At 38.3% G+C, this 20,828-nt stretch overlaps 1 protein-coding gene across 1 annotated transcript in view; it reads left to right on the forward strand.

The window, feature by feature from the left end:
- Window positions 1-20,828, forward strand: part of AICDA (activation induced cytidine deaminase) — a 95,924-nt gene that overhangs the window by 62,897 nt on the left and 12,199 nt on the right. Inside the window, exon 3 of the mRNA XM_026687378.2 lies at window positions 4,856-5,126. Within this exon, the coding sequence (XP_026543163.2) occupies window positions 4,856-5,126 (271 nt within the window). The remainder of the gene's footprint in view (window positions 1-4,855; window positions 5,127-20,828) is intronic.

Here is a 20,828-nt window from a genome sequence, read left to right on the forward strand (position 1 = left end):
AGGTGGTCCACACATTGCAAGCTTGGAAAAGAAACAGCGTTCTGCGCCCAAGCCACCAACGGATCGTGTAGACGCAGCCAGGATACTCCGAGCACCAAAGGAAGATGGAGGTTCGAAGTGATATAAAAACTTATCGCCTCCTCGTGATCCCCAATACGCATACGCAGTGGTTGGGTGGCAAGCGAATAGGTCCCGACTTGAGTTCGCGCCATCTACGGTTTCCACCTGCATGGGGGATTCACAGGCACTAAAGGAACTTTGAAATGTTTTACGAAATCATAATCCATAAAGCTAGTCGTAGCCCCTGAATCCACCAGTGCCACGGCAGGGATTCCCTCCTTCCGAGATTGCAAGAATATGCGAGTGTCCAAAAGTAAATGTCGAGGAGGGCCAGAATTAACTTCAGCAATTTGAGATGAAAGTGAATACTGTGCCCGACCTAGGGTTTCCCTGAGGTCGGGCCTACCCCGTTTCCCGACGGACCAGCAATGGGTTTTGATACAGGTCCACGAGTCCCCTTCCGAGTGCAGGAATTTGCAAAATGTCCCGAACCCCGCAATAAAGGCACAAACCTTCCTGAAATCTTCTCGATCGTTCCTGAACTGTTAAACGAGGGCGGAGTGCGCCTATCTCCATCGGCTCCTCTGCTGGAATTCTGGATTGGAAAACCCTCATAGACGGGTGCGTGAACGAGGAAACACAGGTGGCTCTGCAACGGTCCGTTTACACCCACGATGTTGTAGGCGAGCTTCAATACGTAAGCATTGAGTAATCAATGTGTCCAAAGTTGAAGCACGCTCTGCATGAATTAGTTCATCCTTGATAATGTCGGACAAACCCTCTTGGAATGCTGCCATGTGAGCTGGTTCATTCCAGGTGGAGTCCATACACAACAAGCGAAATTCTGCAACGTATTCTTGCAATGAGTGTTTACCTTGAATAATATCCCTCAATTTTCTGTCCACAGTTTGAGATTTAATTGGATTCTCAAACATAACGTTCATCTGTTGAATAAACCCCTGGAAATCGTCCAGTAATGGACTATCTTGTACTAATAAGGGAGTAGCCCATTTGGCAGCCTGCCCGGTTAACAAACTAATAATAAAGCCAATTTTAACTCGATCGGTTGGAAAATCCTCCGGCCTCACAGAAAAATACAATTGGCACTGACCCAAAAATGTTGAAAACATGTCCGTTTGCCCAGAAAATTTATCTGGCATAGCTATCGGAATTTTTCTCACAGGGGGTGCAGGGGGAACTCCAGCTGCAGCTGAAACAGTTTGAGAATTGGCAACGAACGATAATAATTGTGTTACCTGATTTTGAAGGGATACGTTGCTCTGGAGTAATTGATTTATTTGCATCTGTTGCTGCTCCACCAATTGTTGCATTTGAGTTGAATCCATCGTTGCAAAGATGGTCTGTTAGGTCCGGAACAAAAAATGTTATGTCCCACCTTCTAAAATAAACAGTTAAGGCTGAAAGCAGCAGTCCTTGTAAAGAAAGGCAGCAAACAGGAAAATGTTATGTCCCACCTTTTAAAGTAAACAGATAAGGCTGAAAGCAACAGTCCTTGTAAAGAAAGGCAGCAAACAGGAATTTTCACAGATAGCTCCAATAAGTAAAAGTTCCAACGAACTAAATCCAAGACTCAACAAGATTCTTCAGATCAAAATCCTTCACAAAATAATTCCAATAAGTAGAAGTTCCAACGAATTAAATCCAAATCCCAACAAGATATTTCAGATCAAAATCCTCCAAACTGTGCTCTTCAGTTCTCTCTTGCAAATAGACACTTTGTTCCGGACAAAGTGCAAAGTCATATCTCTCCCTTTATAGAGTAACTAATTAGTCTAATTGCTGGTCTGCTCTCCTACTGTATCCTCGTTGGTTCCTCCTTGTCAGGAGACGTCTTGTCCTGACATCTACCCAGCAATCATCCAAATTATCATCTTCTTCACCTGAAGATAACATTTGTTCCTCATTATCACCCATTCCCGGCTGACCACCTAATTGAAGGGTGGAGGAGTTTGAAGGTTCAAGCCGATCTTGCAAATCAAATGCATTCATCTCCTCCTCATCGTTAGAACTTGCTGATTCATATAAGTCCTCCTCGCTGGAGCTGTCATTCAAAAAACCTGTAGCAGATGCCGGAATCACAACAGCACATTTTTAATAAATGGTGTGTAAAATCCAACATTGATCCCTTCTCTCCATCAGTGGCACAGCTATTGGACTTCCTTCAAGGGGGCCTTAACAAGGGCCTCTCACTGAACACCTTGAGATGACAGGTAGCAGCCCTGGCTTCAGTAGTCACCTGGAAAGGTCTAAGATCTATATCACATCACCCACGCATACAAAGTTTTCTTTGTGGCGCAACAAATTTATGTCTTCCTGTAGTGCATCGCTATCCGACATGGGACCTTAACAAGGTACTCATGGCCCTTACAAAGGCTCCTTTCAAACCACTGAAAACCACGAGTCTCCACTTTCTCACCTACAAGGTGGTTTTCTTGGTAGTGATAACATCAACACGTCATATATCTGAGATAGCAGCCTTATCAGTTCGACAAGACCTCTGCATTTTTCATTCTGACACAGTGATTCTTTGTCCAGACCCGACATTCATTCCAAAAATTAATTAGGCTTTTCACAGGGCACAAGAATTAGTCCTTCTGAACTTTTGTCCGAGTCCGTCTCAGGAGTTAGAACATCAATGGCATCAACTAGATCAGGGGTGTCCAACCTTTCACCTTCCCTGGGCCACATTAGAAGATGAAAATTTGGTTTGGGCCGCACATAAAAATAAATAAATAAAATAAAATAAATAATAAAATAAAATAATAAAATAATAAAATAAAATAAAATAAAATAAAATAAAATAATAAAATAATAAAATAATAAAATAAAATAAAATAAAATAAAATAAAAAAATAAAATAAAATAAAATAAAATAAAATAAAATAAAATAAAATAAAATAAAATAAAATAATAAAATAAAATAAAATAAAATAAAATAAAATAAAATAAAAAAATCGGGCCGCGGGTTGGACAAGCCTGAACTAGATGTTAGGAGAGCTCTCCATACGTACATACACTGCACGACTGCCTTTAGAAAGACTGAGGTGCTCTTCATTTCCTTTCAGCCAACCACTCAGGGTCATAAGGTATCACCTTCAACTATAGGCAGGATGTTGAAAGCCACAATAGCTAAGGCATATGAGACTCAATTATTACCAGTGCCCAGAGACATAACAGCGCATTCCACTAGGAGTGCCTCAACTTCAGCAGCCTGGGTCACACAAGAGCCAACAACAGAAATATGTCCTGCGGCAACATGGGCTTCACCATCGCCCTTCATTAAACACTACAAAATTGATGTATTTGCCTCTGCTGAGGCTTCCTTTGGTAGGAGAGTCCATAGGGACCATGAGGGGACTCCAAGACAGACAGAGACCCTTCCGTAGGACAAGCCAAGCTTTGGTATGTCCCACTGCTGGATTTTGGAGCAGCTCATTGGAGAAAGGGCGTTAGTACTTATCTGATATGCCTGTTCTCTGTGAGCTGCGACGAGCATCCAGAACCACCAATTTCCATCTGGTGGGTTCCTGGTCTGGCCAATGACTACAAAAAAAAGAGGGCAAGTTTTCTCTCTCTTTGTCTTCACAAAAACTGGGGATGCTAAAGAGGAGTACATGGAGGAGGAGGAGCATCCTATCAATCAAGCCAAGCCTATCCAATCTAAGTCTAAGCACCTCCCACTGCTGGATGCTCGTTGCAGCTCAGAGAGAATGGGCGTGTCAGGTAAGTACCAATGCCCTTTCTTTCCTTGCAGAATACAGAATAATGGATTTAAATTTCAGAAAGCCAGATTCAGACCGAATATTATGAGTAAAAAAATATGTCATAAGACCAAAATCTTTGGCTATATTCCATTTTAGTTTTCCTTAAGATTACCTTGAATCATTTGACCACATTCATAGCATCTAAAGCAGCTGTGCTAAACTCGCATCACATTGTCATCACATGACATATTGTGACTTTTTCTCCTTTGCTAAAATGGAGGTGGGCATGGACAGCATGTGACGCATCCAGCCCATGGGCCACGAGTTTGGCACCCCTGATCTAAAGAGTTTATCTTTTTCCTGCTATGAAAAACCCATTGAGGGAGAAAATGAAATAGCTGCCTTTTAACTGATAGTTCTAGGAATTGTTTCTGGTAGTATCTCAATGCCAGCATGATCAGTGTAATGGGACTAGATGCATGATGTATAAAAACAAGACAGATATCTTAAAAAGGTTAAAGAAAGCTCTGGACCTTAAATCATATTTATGCAGAAATCTTATTTGAAATGACCTCCTGATTAATTTATCACCTCAGAAGTGCACCTTCATCACCCATTATTTCATTTTCTTTGCCAATTATCTAAATATCTTCCCAATACCAGCAAATTTATTTATAAATGGCAAAACAATACCTGGAGTGTGTTAAATTAAAATCTGTTGTCTTCACTCAGAAATATTATACACTTCATTGCAATTGATCAAGAGAGAGAGAGAGAGAGACAGACAGACAGACAGACATAAACAGACAGATAGACAGACAGACTTATTTCCATGTATGAAGGAGGGTGGATATAGGAGGAAAACAATCAGATATATAACTTTTCACTAGCAACTTGACATGTTGTCATCTAAGAAAATATGTTACTCCTGATCACACAATTTTGATTTGTAGATTGAGTAACTCAGTCCTGATCTGGGGAACCTCTTATATCCTTGGTTTTTTTTGTAGGTTCTGCCTTTCATTTTATGATGGTCATTATCCCAGTTTTTCTGTATCATTGCTATTTAGTCAGGTTGCCATGTTGAAGTTCTCTTCCTGCGTTATATTTCCACTTGGGATCTGGATCCAAGGCACTGCTATCGTATTACTTGGTTCACCTCCTGGAGCCCATGTTATGATTGTGCCCGGCATGTGGCTGACTTCTTGTGTGCATATCCTAACCTGACACTGCGCATTTTTGCTGCCCGTTTGTACTTCTGTGAGGAGCGCAATGCAGAGCCTGAAGGGTTGAGACGTCTACACCGTGCAGGAGCTCAGATTGCCATCATGACCTTCAAAGGTAAGGTATTGCAAAATGATGGGATCTAGAATAATAAATGTGATTGCAAAATATAGCCAACACAGTAAAGCAGATATGTCCAACACACAGTCCATGGGCCACATTATATTACCTATACATTAACTATATTATATATATTTTATAAAAGGCCCAGGATGATTCCTCTTCAGTTAATGCTGCCCTGGCAAGCTGAAAAGATTGGACCACTTATGCTGTCAAGGAATAATTGGCATTATGACATCTGTGATAATTTCTTACAAAATCCATGGAACTGTAAAAAAAAAAACACCACTAAAATAATTGAAAATTGTAGAATTGAAAATTGACTTTTTGTAAAATTTTGGTCTGTTTGACTGCAATCTTATGAAATTTCAAAAGGAAGGCCAAAATTTCAAGAGGTTTCAGAAGCAAAACTAGTATGATACTACAAGATTTTAGCAATACTGTACATTGTCAACAATTTTTATATTTATTTATTTTTCCTTTTTTGTATAATATTCATATCACTATTTAAACTTATGTGATGTTTCCAAAATGCTTCTGTGAAAGATAGAAAAACACCCCAAACCTCGCTAGGAAAAAAAAAGGCTAGTGCTAGTGCTAGGAGATTCAATTCTCAAGGGAACATAACCTGCCATCTGTAGATCAGACAGTCTATCCAAAGATGTTGTCTCCCTGGAGCAAAAATCAAAGAAGTGGCTGAGAACCTTATCAAAATAATAAAACCCACAGACTACTACCCCTTTCTATTACTACACGTAGGGACGAATGACACAAAAAAAGGACTTGAAATCAATATTAATTTTTTAATTTTTTTATTGAAAATAAACATTAAAAATATTGAACTTTCTTTGACATACATTTCAGTCTTTACCTTTTACATTATAAAAGATCATAAGGAAACACAAACATTTATACACACACACACACACACACACACACACACACACACACACACACACACACACACACACACAATATATATATATATATATATATATATATATATATATATATATATATATATATATATATATATATATATATATATATATATATATATATTCAGTATTTTCCCACGTCATTGTAGTTGTGATTTTAAAGTTGTAGCGTTTGGCAGAATCTCATCTGCCATCATCAGGCTTCTGGTTGTGTCCACTTGATGATGGCAGATGAGATTCTGCCAAACGCTGCTACAACTTTAAAAGCACAACTACAATGACGTGGAAAATACCGAACAAAGCTGAATGCCATACATGTAAGTACCCACGAAAACTTAAGAATACATACATACATACATATATATATATATATATATATATATATATATATATATATATATATATATATATATATATATATAAACTTTATACCTTTATAGATCTTATTCTTATATCTCATTTCTATTTCGCTTTAAATTCTAATTTCAATTTTATGAACTTCCTTTCATGTCCCTCCATATTTGTTCCATAGTTTATAATATTCTAATTTATTCTGATCTTTCAATTCTAGTGTTAAACTATACAGTTCCCATTCCAGGAAGCCTAATCCTCCTCTTTTCTTTGCATCTTGAAAATGTTTCAATTTAATCATTGGTCTCTTACGCTGTCACAAAAATTTTGTTCAAATCTTTGGGGGGGAAAATCCAATTTAATCGGTATATTTTGAAACAAAATAAGACTTTTGGTAGTATATTCATTTTAACTGTTGATATTCTGCCTATTAGTGACAGTTGTAAATTATTTCAGTTTTCTAGATCTTTTTTGATTTGTTTCAGTAGAGTCTCATAATTATCTTCTTTGATTGTTGAACCGTGTGCCAAAATGGTAATTCTTATTTTTTGAACGATTTGGATATCTAATTTCTTGGCCAAATTTTCTTTTTGTTTATTGGTCATATTCTTAGTATAATTTTCATTTTGAATTATTATGAGCAGCTATGCAAGAAAGTCAGGGACTTAGGTGCACAAATAGTTTTTTAATCTGTACTGCCAATGAAACGACATCTGGTAAGAGAACTAAGGATTCTGGAAGTGAATCACTGGCTTTGTTTTGCCAATAATACCCTTGGATTCCTGGACCATGGTCTGTACTATCTCCATGATGGGCTTTTGTCAAGGGATGGGCTGCACCTCACAAAGATTGGGAAGAATGTTTTAAAAAAACAACTGACTCAACTTATCAGGAGGGCTTTAAACTAAAATTGAAGGGGGATGGCTGACCAATCTTTAGGATCTCCAGGACCTAATTCCAAGAAAAAACTCCTAGAAAGCAAGTCAAATAATGAAGTAAAGAGGGATGGGAAGGAAGACAAACACAAACACAAAATAAGAGACACAGGAAGCATACCCAGTGTCAGACATAAAGATCTCAAGTGCCTATATACAAATACACAAAGTCTGGGGAACAAACAGGGTGAACTTGAACTACTAATACATGAAAGTAGATATGATATAGATGGAATAACAGAAACTTGATGGGATGAAACCCATGACTAGAACATACTGATAGAAGGATACAAACTGTTCAAAAAAACCAGACCCCACATAAAAGAGGAGATGGAGTTGCACTGTATGTAAATGACCACTATATTGCTACAGAAATGCATGAAACCAAAGTTAAAAACCTTGTAGAATGCATATGGGTCAATATAAAATATTTCATATAAAATAGATATATAAATTTATTTATTTATTTATTTGATTTGTCAATCGCTTACAAGATACAAGTATAAGAATAAACATAGTTTTGAATACATGAGATAGAAACTTATAAGAAAAATAAAAAGAAACAATAGGACAGGGACAGTAGGCACGATTGGTGAGCTTATGCACGCCCCCTACAGGCCTCTTAGGAAGGGGTTGAGGTCAATAGTAGACAGTCTAAGGTTAAAGTTTTTGGGGTTTGAGGAAGAAACCACAGAGTCAGGTAGAATATTCCAAACATTGACCACTCTGTTGCTGAAGTCCTACTTTCTGCAATCAAGTTTGGTGCGGTTAAACCTGAGTTTGTATCTATTGTGTGCTCTTGTTTTGTTGTGATTGAAGCTGAAGTATTCATTTGCAGGAAGGACATTGCAATGTATGATTTTATATACTATATTTAGATCAGACCGAAGGCGGCATAGTTCTAGGTTTTCTAGGTCTAGAGTTTCAAGTCTAGTGGCATAAGGTATTCTGCAATGAGTAGAGGAGCGGAGAACTCTTCTTGTAAAATATTTCTTGACTTTCTCAATTGTGTTAATTTCAGATACATGATATGGGTTCCATACTGATGAGCTGTATTCAAGTATAGGTCTAGCAAATGTTTTGTATGCTCTAGTTAGTAGTGTGATATTACCAGAGAAGAAGTTATGTAGGATTAGGTTAACAACTCTTAATGCCTTTTTGGCTATGTAGTTACAGTGGGCTCTAGCACTTAGAGCATTAGAGATGAGTATTCCAAGGTCCTTGACAGAGTTTGGATCCTCAACAAGGCCTTGACTATTTAGCTTGTATTTTATTCTCTGATTTTTTTTGCCAATATGTAAGACAGAGCATTTATTTGTTGAGATTTGAAGCTGCCATTTGTTTGACCATTCGGATACATAGTCAAGGTCTTTTTGAAGGGTAGCAGTATTGTCTGTGGTGTTGAATAGTTTTACATCATCAGCGAAGAGAATGCAGTTGCTCTTAATATGATCACAGAGGTCATTTATGTAGAGTATGAAGAGGGTTGGTCCTAGAACACTGCCTTGGGGGACACCACTGTTGACAGGTACAGAATTTGATAGGACACTCCCAATTTTGACCATTTGTTGTCTGTTTGACAGGAATGCTTCTATCCAGTTATGTAGATGTCCAGAGATATCATAGGATTTTATTTTTAGGAGTAGCTTGTCGTGTACCACTGAATCAAAGGCTGTACAGAAGTCTATGTGGATTGCGTCTATTGCTTTGTTCTGATCAAGTTGTGTAGTCCATATGTTTTTGCAATGTAAGAGTTGCAGATTACAGGATAGTTTTTTTTCTGAAACCAAATTGTTTATTAGAGAATAGGTTGTTTGTCTCTAAGTGGAGGATAATGGATTGGTTAATAATTGATTCCATGACTTTACAGGTGACGCAGCATAAGGAGATTGGTCTGTAATTTTCAACTAGGCTGGGGTCTCCCTTTTTGAAGATGGGGATGACCATAGTTTTGGCAAGGAGCTGGTCCTGAAAGATTTTTGAAAGATTATGCTTAGAGGTGTGGCTATGGCAGTGGATAGCTTTCTTAAGAAGTAGGCACATATTCCGTCCGATCCAATAGATAGGGATGGTTTTAGATTGTGCAGTGCTTTTTCAACAATGTCATTTGTAAAATTGATATGTATTAGATCACTGTAGTTGTCTGTGGTTTGCTTCGTTGTTGCAGTCTTTGCCATTAGGTCCTTTCAGGGGTGGGATGGACCTTGAGTCTTTTAGTTTGTTGTTTACAAAATTGTAGAAAGCACGGGTGGAATTTGTGCATAGAAGGTTTTCCTCTTGTTTCATGTGATAATTAGTGCATTCAGTTTTTATCTGGTGGCATAGATTTTTGTATCGGCTTTTGAAGTTGGCAAAGTGACCAGATTTGTTTTTTCACCAGTGATCTCTTTTTGGATCGAAGCTTCCTTATTGTTATGGGTAACCTGTTTTTCCTGATTTTGGGAGTTGTTATTGGTACATATAGTTTGATGGCTCTTTTGATTTCTAGTAAGAATATGTTGTAATGGTCTTCAACAGTATTGCATCCAGTGAATAGAAACTGCCAATCAAGGGAAGAGAGATTGTTGTTTATAAGATCATAGTTGCCTTTTTTGAAGTTATATAAAAGTTATATAAAATACATATATAAAAGAAAAAAGTATGACAGGAACCTTGGGTGAGAGTGACCATACCATAGTAGAATTCAACATAACACAAACACAAACAATAGAACATAATGACACCAGAGTCTTAGATTTTAAAAGAGCTGATTTTAATAAACTCAGAAAGAACATGGGAAAGATTCCTTGGATGAAAATCCTAAAGGGGAAAACAACTCAAAAATCTTGAGAAACTCTGAAAAGGCCATACCAGCACGATCATAAAAGCCCAGACCAGCAGAAATACCACTGAGAAAGAAAAACAAGAAATCCAAAAAGAAACCAGGATGCCTGCACAAAGATCACTCTGACAAATTGAAAGACAAAAAGGACAAGTACAAAAACTGAAAAGAGGGACACATCTTAGTTGGTAGAATATTAGCAGAGAGCCAGAATCTGCAAAGACAAAGTCAGGAAAGCAAAGGCTCTGAATGAACAAAGACTTGCAACAAAAGTCAGAGATAACAAAAAAGTTTCTTCCAACATATAAATAACAAGAAAAAAATCAAGGAAACAGTCAGTCCACTAAAGAGAGAAAACAGCAAAGAAGTAACAGGCAACAGAGAGAAAGCAGAAGGATCCCTCTTTAACCCAGCACGTCAAGTGTCCTGTCATGTCCCTCTGACATGGCAGACCAGAGGCTGTGACAAGTCACAACAGATGAGGAAGAAAAGATCTTATTGAACAGACTGTGACATACAGACCGTTGAGAAAATCCCAGATTTGCAGGGAGTTGAATTGAATTATTAAAGTGAGCAATCCCAGAAATTCTTGGTAAAAAAGGAAGCTCCATTGGGAGAGTTTCTACCTTGAAATGTTTAGCAGTGACCCAAAGGGAAAAGCTGTGATCTACAGAATCCGAAACTGAAAAAGTGGAAGAAATTTGAAGCTTAGAGCGACAGAGAGAGGTGCAATGAAAACAGAAGGAAAAGAAAGAGAAAAAACTGTGAAAGTGGAAGTGGGAAAGTGGAAGGCACCAGCGGCAAGAGTGGTGAAAGGAGAAACTCATTACTCGACTCGACTTGTGCTGAAAACAACAAAATAATGGCAGAGTGAACTGAGGCTGAAAGAATTGAAAGATGGAGTGTGCTGAAGAAAAACGGTGGAGAGCAGAGGAGAGAAAGGCAGGTGCTTTCAGCAGCTTAGAGACTAACAAGACAAGCAAAGAAGATCGAGAAAAGGCTGCAAAAGAGCAGAGAAACGAATCATAGAAATCAAACTGAGAAAGAGCAAAAACTTTATGAGAACCAGAGCCAACAACAAACTCTACAATTAGAAATACCAGCTGAGACGGAGGTGGAAATGAATACTGTGGCACTAAGAAACTGTATATTAACTGGCGGTCAAGTCCATTTGAGGAGTGCTACAGAATTAATTTGGTCATTATATTGAATGTTGTGACTGTATTGAATATATTGATTATAGTACTTATATAAACCTATAGTATTTACATAAACTCCAATGATTGAAATATATTTAAGATATAACTAAAATATATTTAACATTTATAATAGTTTAGTTTAGTTTACTTTATTGTCATTGCACCTTGTACAATGAAATCGAACACCATCTTCAGTGCACATCATGACCATGACCATGAAAATAAACACAAACACACATTCTTCACACTCCACACATTGAACCAAAAACCCCAGACATCACACACTATACAGCAGAATTCAAAAGAGCTACTGCCCTGGGATAGAAGCTGTTTTTCAGCCTATTTGTCCTTGTTTTTATTATTCTGTACTGTCTGCCAGATTGTAATAGTTCAAAAAAAGGGTTCCCGGGATGAGATGGATCTTTGAGAATCTTTCAAACTTTCTTAAGGCAGCGGCAGCTATAAAGCTCTTCCAAAGAGGGGAGAGGGCAACCAATGATCTTCTGGGCAATGACGTTAACCCTCTGGAGTGCTGTCCTATCTGCCACTGTGCAATTGGCAAACCATACAGAGGTGCAGTAAGTTAAAATACTCTCTATGGTGCAGCGGTAGAAGGTCACAGTTTTTCATTCAGTAGTTGTTTCTGAGAAGTCTCAGGTAGTATAATCTCTTCTGGGCCCTTTTGACCAGGCTGCAATGTGAGCACCCCAGGTCAGGTCCTCTTTTATGGTAACACCCAGAAACTTAAAACTGTCCACTTGCTCCACTTGGTCTCCATTGATAAGCAAGGGCTGAATGTCTGATCTGTTCCTTCTATAGTCCACTATAAGCTCCTTGGTCTTATTGGTGTTGAGGACCAAGTTGTTGTCTCCACACCATGAAAGCAAACAGTCCACCTCATTTCGATAGGCAGACTCATTCCCCCAGAGATGAGTCCTGCCATTGTTGTATCATCTGCAAATTTAGCAATAGTGTTACTAGCATGAGTGGGAATGCAGTCATGCACATAAAGAGTATAGAGTAAGGGACTCAACATGCAACCCTGTGGTGTACCAGTGTCAAGAATAAGGGCTGAAGAGGTATGATTACTTAATCTGACCCTCTGTGAGCGGCCAGGCAGGAAATCCATAATCCAAAGGCAGATTGAATAAGAAAGTCCAAGGTCCAGAAGTTTAAACACCGTGGAAGAATTGTGGAAGAATTGTGTTAAATGCAGAACTAAAATCTACAAAAAGCATCCTCACATATCCCCCCCTGCTGTTCTAGATGAGTCAGAGCAGTGTGAAGAGTGATGACTATAGCATCCTCTGTAGATCTATTTCTTCTATATGCAAACTGCTGTTTATCAATGTATGCGGAAGACCAGAAATGATGTGCCGACAGACCAATTTCTCAAAGCACTTCATGATGATAGGAGTGAGTGCCACTGGTCTGTAATCATTGAGGTCATTGATAGGGAACTTCTTTGGCAGCGGAACAATGGTGGAAGCCTTCAAACAAGATGGAATAGTGGACTGGGATAAAAACTGATTGAAGATCCTGGTAAAGACTCCAGCCAACTGATCAGCACAGTTTTTAAGCACTCGGCCAGAGATTCCATCAGGACAGGCAGCCTTTCTAGGGTCCACAGCCTTCAGAATGCTCCTCACCCCCTGTTCCTCCACAATGAGGTGGGGGCTACATTTGGCTGGTGGTTGTATTTTAGCTGTCTCTGATGTCTCCACTTCAAAGTGAACAAAGAAATGATTCAGTTCCTTGGCCAATGAAGCATCCCCCTCAGCAGGGATGACATTGGTCGGTTGATGTTTTGTAATTTGTTGAATCCCTCGCCACACCTGCCTCATGTTATTGCTATAAAAATTATCCTCAATCTTCCTCTTATAATCAGTCTTGGCCTTCCGAATACCTTTCTTCAGATTAGCTCTGGCAACACTGTATCTTGCCCCATCACCAGACCTAAAGGCCTTGGTCCTGTCACGCAAGAGGCACTGGACTTCCTTGGTCATCCAGGGTTTCTGATTGGGATAGATCCTAATATGTTTACCCACAGTGATAGTATCTGTGCAGTGTTTGATATAGCACAGAACAGTTACAGTGTGCTCCTCTCAGTCAGGGTGGTAAAAGATGTCCCAATTTGTGTTCTCAAAACAATTCTGAAGTTGTTGGGAAGCATCTTCTGGCCAAGATTTCACTGTCTTTATTATAGGCAGAGCCTGCCTCCTAAGAGGGATGTACGCTGGTGCTAAAAGCAGTGACATATGGTCTGATTGTCCCGAATGTGGTAATTGCATAACCTTAGAGCCATGTTTGATGTTGGTATATACTTTGTCCAATATGTTTGCTCTTCTAGTAGCACATTTAACATGCTGATGGAATTTAGGGAGCACTGCTTTTAAATCAGCTTGATTAAAGTCCCCCTCTATGATATGCACAGCATCAGGATACTTATTCTGCTGATTACTAACAATGTTATACGAGAATCCCAAAGCTATGGTAGTATTGGCATCAGGTGGGATATAGACTGCAGTAATCAAAACCACGCTGAATTCCCATGGAAGATATATGGGCCTACATTTAAGAGTCATATACTCCAGATCTATGGAGCAGTGGCTGTTTACAGTCTTTGTATTGATACACCAGCTTTTGTTCACATAAAGGCTTAAACCTCCCCCTTTGATCTTGCCAGAATCTCTACTCCTGTTCTGCCAGTGAGCTAAGTAGCGTTCCAGCTCAACAGCTGCATCTGGAATGAGTGAATGAAGCCAAGTTTCTGTGATTAGCAAAACATAGCAGTTCTAGATGAATTTAGTATTTGCAATCTGTAGCCTTAATTCATCCATTTTGTTAGTCAGAGATCTTGCATTGGTAAGAAATATACTTGGAATTGAAGGCTTGTGTGGAAACTTACTGAGCCTAAAGAAAACCCCAGCACGGCATCCTCTCTTCCTCTTCCTGTTCCTCTTTCTCTGCCTCTTCCTCCTTCCTACAGGAATAGTGATCCATGGCTCCTCCAGGGTCCTAACTACTTCCTTCGGTATGTTATGAGAATGTATAAAATCGTCCGTAATACTCTTTTCACATTTCAGTCCAATATTATTAATACCCATTAATAATATTATTAATACTCATATTAATAGCCATATCAAATATATATTAATTGTTAATTATTTTACATTATACCTGCTATAGCTTACTTTGATGAATTATAACTATTGACTATTTTGTAGAAAGCAATAATATTGTTAATAGATAAACTCTAGTGATTGAAATATAGCTAAGATATAACTAAAGTATATTTAATATTTACAATACCTATATTAAAAACTACATTAACTATATATTAATTATTAACTATATTACATTATATATTATATCTATTATAGCTTACTTCAATGAATTATAACTATTGATTATTTTGTACAAAGTAATATTATTCATTATATAGTTTATAAAATAGAAATAGAATAAATAAGTGACCAGGATAGTGAATGTTATAATATTGACAAACAAAAGGGGAGCACTTATAAACTAGTGGTAATTGATTTAATCTTACTTAACTTAATTTAATGCAATTTATGGTATTAAGATATAAAAGAAACAAGTAAGAATGACAAAAAGTTAGTATTATTAGTAATAAAGTGGTTGCATGGTAATTTGGGAAAGCATCTATAAAATTTTAGGGGAGCAGAACTAAATTTTGAAAGAAATGACGACAACTACCCTGAGGGCAGGGAGGAAAAAAACTTAATTGAGCCCATCAGTAGTGATCGCATCTCCATCAAACCAAAGGTCAATAGAAGGGATGTTAACTACAGAGAAATCAAATCTGACACAGAACACACCAACAATGCAATCCACTTTGTTAATGTTCCAAGAAACAATGGTGAAGTTACAGGAGACAATGTCAAGAAACTATGGTGAATTGAAAACTGATATCCAGAAACTGGACGACAAGGTGAGTTCAATACAAGAGGTGATCCAAAAATATGAACAGAAAATAAAAATGGAAGAAATAAAAACAGAACAAACAGAAAAAAAATTGGAATAGGTTGATCAACGTATGATGGCAATGAATAAGGATCTAGAAGTTTCCTTGATCCATCTAGAAATGGATCAAGCCTCCTTTTTTCTAAGATTCCAGAATGTGATTGACACTAAGGATGAAGATCTGGGAAGACTAATGGAGGAACTGATAGCAGAAACTCTGCAAAGGGATACACAAGAAATTATAAATGAGTTGGACAAAGTCTACAGAGTCCAAACAAATTATGCAAAATGACACTGGTTACCCAGAGAAGTACATGTCAGATTCACCCGAAAGAAAGTCAGGGATATTATCTAAAAAATAACAAGGGAGGAGCCAATGGTGCATAAGGATAAGAAGTTATTACCCTGAAACAAATACCCAGATGAATCCGAGAACAATATAAAGACTATCGTTTCCTGGCACCCCAACTGAGTAAATGGAATATATTATTTTGGGGGATCATCCCAGAAGGCATACTAGTATCCTGGCAGGACAAAAAGATTAAAATAGACAATCTAGATAAAGCCCAAGAATTATATGATCAATTGACAGGAATGGAGAAGAACGATAGCAGCAGAGAGAAATTAGAGGAGGAAAGTCAAGAAGATTGTCAACAGGAATCCGAAGCAGAAGACCAGGAAGACAAAACTAAAGAGGCACAAGAACCCCAGAAAGAAGAAGGCATCAGAACAAGAACACAAAGAAACAAGAAGACTAACAGAAACTAGAAACCAGAAGATTAACAAGAGAATGGAGAAGGAAATAAAACTATTGTCAATAAACATGAATGGGTTAAATGCCTTAGTGAAAAGGAAACAAATACTCACAAAACTGGTTGAACAAAAGGTAGATATTGTGTGCCTCCAAGACAAAAAATATTTAGAACTCAACAAACTGGGGAAACTCTATACAATATTGGTGGAGAAAAAAAGGGGGTAGCAGTATACATCAGCGAATAGATAAAAGCCAAACAAATTTATGCAAATTCTAAAGGAAGAATTTTAATGATTGAAATAAAGATAGGACAAAAATTGATGTTATTAGTAAACATTTATGCACCTAATAAAAATCAAAAAGAATTTTATAAGAAACTCCATGAAAAGATTATTGAGACAGGCCAAAAGGATGTATGTATAGTGGGAGACTATAATGGAATAATAGATATAAAAAAATATTATGTTAGTGATATAAGGAAACAAAAGAAAAGAAATATATATACAGAGACCCTGGGAAAATCCCCAAAAAAGTATGCTGGAAAATTCCCCACCCAGTTTTCCTACCGATTGATCATTCTTTATTTGGGATCTTTTGGCTTCATGTAAGGAAAGCAGCAAAAGCAGCAGAACTCCACCAGAAATGAGTCATTACCGGCACAGCCTCTTGGAGTAGGAGGCCTTGCAGGGTCCCAAAGACTCATTTCTGGTGGAGTTTGGGGGAGAGAAAGAAAGACTTTTGCTGCTTTCCTTGCATGCAGCCAAAAGCAGAAGAAGAAAGAAGTGGAAAGAAGCAGCCTGGTGGCCAGGCAAGTTCCCCCCTCCGCCCTTTCCCCCTCCCCTCACTACCTCGTGTTGTTCCAATGCAAGCCTTGTGTTCCCGTGGGCCTTGGGGCGGCGCATCCTTGTGTTCCTGTGCAGCCTGGATTAATTGCTTTGGGGTGTGCTCTGGGGGTGCCATTTATCTGCAGACCACCAAAAAAAATTCATGGACCACCAGTGGGCCATGGTCCACCGGTTGGTGACCACTGGTCCAGAGCATAAATACACATGTGTTTAACAGAGTTGAAAGGGACTTTGGAGGTCTTCTAGTTCAACCCCCAGCTCAGGCAGGAAAACTGAGGATGCCAAACTCTGAGTAGAGGTCCTAGGAAAGGTGCCAGAATAACAGAATAACACTTAGAAGGGACCTTGGGGGGAACCCTATACCATTTCAGAGAAATGGCTGTGCAGTCTTTTCTTTAAAACTTCCAGTGATTGAGCACCCAGAACTTCTGGAGACAAGCAGTTCCACTGGTTAACTGTTCTCACAGTCAGGAAGTTTCTCTTAGTTTTAGGTTGCTTCTCTCTTTGTTCAGTTTCCGTCCATTGCTTTTTGTTTGCCTTCTGGTGCTTTGGAAAATACATTGCCCCCCTTCTTTCTGGCAGCCCCTTAAAGCCTGTTGCCTATCACACTCTTGGGCAAAGCATGTGAGCCATTTCCTCCTTTCAGTGGTCCATGAAAGTACATCTATAGTATGTAGATAATAAAGTCAAAAAAAGGTGAACAACATTTTTACAGAACTATAGATAAATTGAGGCTGGGTGTGATAAGGAATGGCTGGGAGGGGAGGGGCCAGGTGAGGGACTCCTTGACATGAATGACATTGAGTTGGTCATGCCCACCCAGTCATATGCCCACCCAGTCACATGCCCACCAAGCAAGCCACACCCACAGAACTGGTAGTAAACAAATTTTGAATCCCACCACTGGTGGGTGGGGAATTCTCTCTGGATTGATCACTATTGCAGAACCTGCTTTATGTAAGGACCACCCTCTCTCCCCCCTTCAAAACAAACCTTGAAAATTTTGTATTTCAAAAAGGAACCTTTTTGTCAGCATTCCAGCAAACTTCCATTCCAATCAGTAACTCTGAGACAGACATATCTCAAAAGTACCTTTGTTAGAATAGCAGCTGGCACATCTGTTGGATCCCGAATCTAAAGTTTTTCAGGCTTTCCACAATTTCCCAAACTACAATTCCATCCCCCCCTTGGTCGTCATCATATTACATGGCCCAATCATGATCCATCCAAAAGTAAATCCTTATTTCATCCTGTGCCATACTAAATGACCTTGAACTAACAAAAGTATTTTATTTTGTCTACTAGAGTTACTTAATTGAAATCAACCCCCTCCCACTTTCTCAGGCTATGTGGCAGCATGGAATATGGCTTCCAAAGTTGACACTTTTATTGAAAAGGGGTGAAAGCAAGTCAAAGTTCAAAGCAGGCTCTGAGGTCTCTCAGGGCATACAACTAGGATATAGGAAATTAGAAACCCCTCCCAACAGTCCGATGTGGATTCCGCCAATCCGCAGGTGTGAAGATATTATTGTACCGGCATCTCTGAGAAAGCAGATAAGAAAAGTTTCTCAAGGCTATCTACCAGAGTTGCAATCCACATGTTTTCTTCAGAAATTAAACAGGCTTTAAGAGCTTCTGTCCTGTTCTGGTTTGCACTCAAAAACAGCTGAAAAAATGTCCCTCATTTTATCAAGACCAACAACACCTTCTGAGATTCAGGAATTTGCATTCCACGCTGTTCCAACTCAATAAATGGAGTCTGCATGTGCAAAAAATGCTTTTCCACACTGTCTTGTGGCTGCAGCCAGGCACTGTACAATTGATAATTGCACAGTATTGCATGCTGCACAATATTGCACTCAACATGCACACTTCTCAATTTCAGCCAAACCTCCTTTGCAGTTTTTAAATCAGTTACATTTAAGAATTGTTCATCTTCTAAACTGAAGATTTTTTTTTTTGCAATATGACCTTATTTTTCTCACTACTGAACTGCATTTTGTTGGGTAAGTCTGGTGTTCAAGTCTCTTAAGATTCTTTTGGATCTTGAACCTATCTTCTAAGGTGTTGGATATTACCAGAGCTTGGTGTCATTTAAAAATTTAATGAGCCCTTCTATCCTCTCATCTAGGGGAAGATACTGAAGAATATTAGGTTTAAGATAGAATATTGGAGTACCCCATGGCATGTATTGGAGAGTATTGGAGTACTCTCCATGTGAATGTAGTTTCATTAAGGATTATATGTTAAGTGCAGTTGGTCAGCCAGTTATGAATCCATCTGGTAGTATACTATCTATCCCACATTTTTCTGTCTTATCAAAAAGTAGGCTATGGTCTACTTTGTGAAATGCCTTGATGAAGTGTAGGTATACTATGTTCAGAGCATTTCATTGGTCCACTAATTAAGTCATTTTCAAAGGATGCAAAAAGGGCTGTCTAGAAAGATCTGCTTTTGACAAATACATACTGGTTTCTGGAAATAGCCTTGCTTATTTCTATGTGTTCACAGATCCATTGCTTGGTTATCTTTTCCAGAATCTTCACAGATATTAATGTCAGGTTGATCTGTAGTTTCTAGATCTCCCCCCCCCCCTATTTTTAAAGATTGGAAACATATCAGTTCTTTCCCAGTCCTCTATTAGTTCCTCAGTACTCCAGAATCCTTGAGAGATATGTTTAAGTGATTCCAAGATCACAACTGTCAATTCCTTCAGAACCCTGGGATATAAACCATCTGGTCCCGGTGATTTGAATCCATTAAGAGTGGATAAGTCCTTCCTTATTGTTGTCTTGCATATTTTGATTTATATTCTAGCATGTCTTTTACAGTATTGCTTTTATTAGATTGGACTGTTTTTTCCCCTTTTGTTTAAAGACAGATGTAAAGAATGAATTAAGCAGGTTTTTTTCCTCCCTGCTGTGCATCATCTTCTTGCCCGTTTCTCCCTTTAATGGATCAATAGTTTCCTTGACTGTTTTTTTTTCTTTTTGACATGTTAAAAGAAATTTGGTTGGGCTGTATTATCTTTTTGCATGAAAACAGTTATAAAAAATGAACTTAGCAGCTTTGATTTCTCTCTACAGCTTATTACTTCCTTATCATCTTCTCTCATTTGATCTGATAATTTCTTTGACATTTGTTCTGTTTTGTATGTGTTGAAAAAAGTTGGGTTTTTTTTGTTATTTTTGATATTTGTTGAAAGTCTTTGTTCATTCTGAGCCTTAGCTTTACTCACTTCATCTTTGGAGATTCAGGCTATTTGCTGGTATTTTGCTTATTTGTCTCTCTTTCCATTTTTAAATATTTGTCCTTTTTGTCTACCAATTTTTCTAGAGAATTCTTTATGCTATGCTGGTTTCATCTGGAATTTCTTATTTTTCGTTGTTGATGGTATTGTGCTAGACTGGGCTTTTATAATTTCATATTTCAGAGTTTCCCAAGCTTCTAGAGATGTTTTCCTTTTGAGATTTCTACCCATGGAATTGTTCCTGAGCTCTAAGTTTGTTGAAATCAGCTTTCTGAAAGTCCAAGACACAACTTAGACTTCGTTCTATTACTTGTGCCTGAAGTATGCTAAATTTCAATATGACATGGTCGCTCTCCCCCAAAGTTCCCACAACTTCAACCCCTTTTATCCTTTCATCTCTGTTAGTAAGAATAAAGTCCAGTATAGTTCAGTGGTCACCAACGGACCACAATGTCAGTCTGTGCTCCATTCAAAATCCAAGAAAGAAATACTTAGACTCCATAGATTAGAGCAAAGTTTTTCTTTTACTGAAATTCAAAGTGGAAGCTACAGGTAGAATTCTGAATCTAAGGAATTAGGCGCGCAGATCACATATACAAAGGGATGGAATTGTTCCCAC

This window comes from Notechis scutatus, chromosome 2, assembly GCF_049901735.1.
Source record: "Notechis scutatus isolate UNSWTSFEM ecotype Mainland chromosome 2, rNotScu1.2, whole genome shotgun sequence".
Taxonomy (NCBI): Eukaryota; Metazoa; Chordata; class Lepidosauria; order Squamata; family Elapidae; genus Notechis; species Notechis scutatus.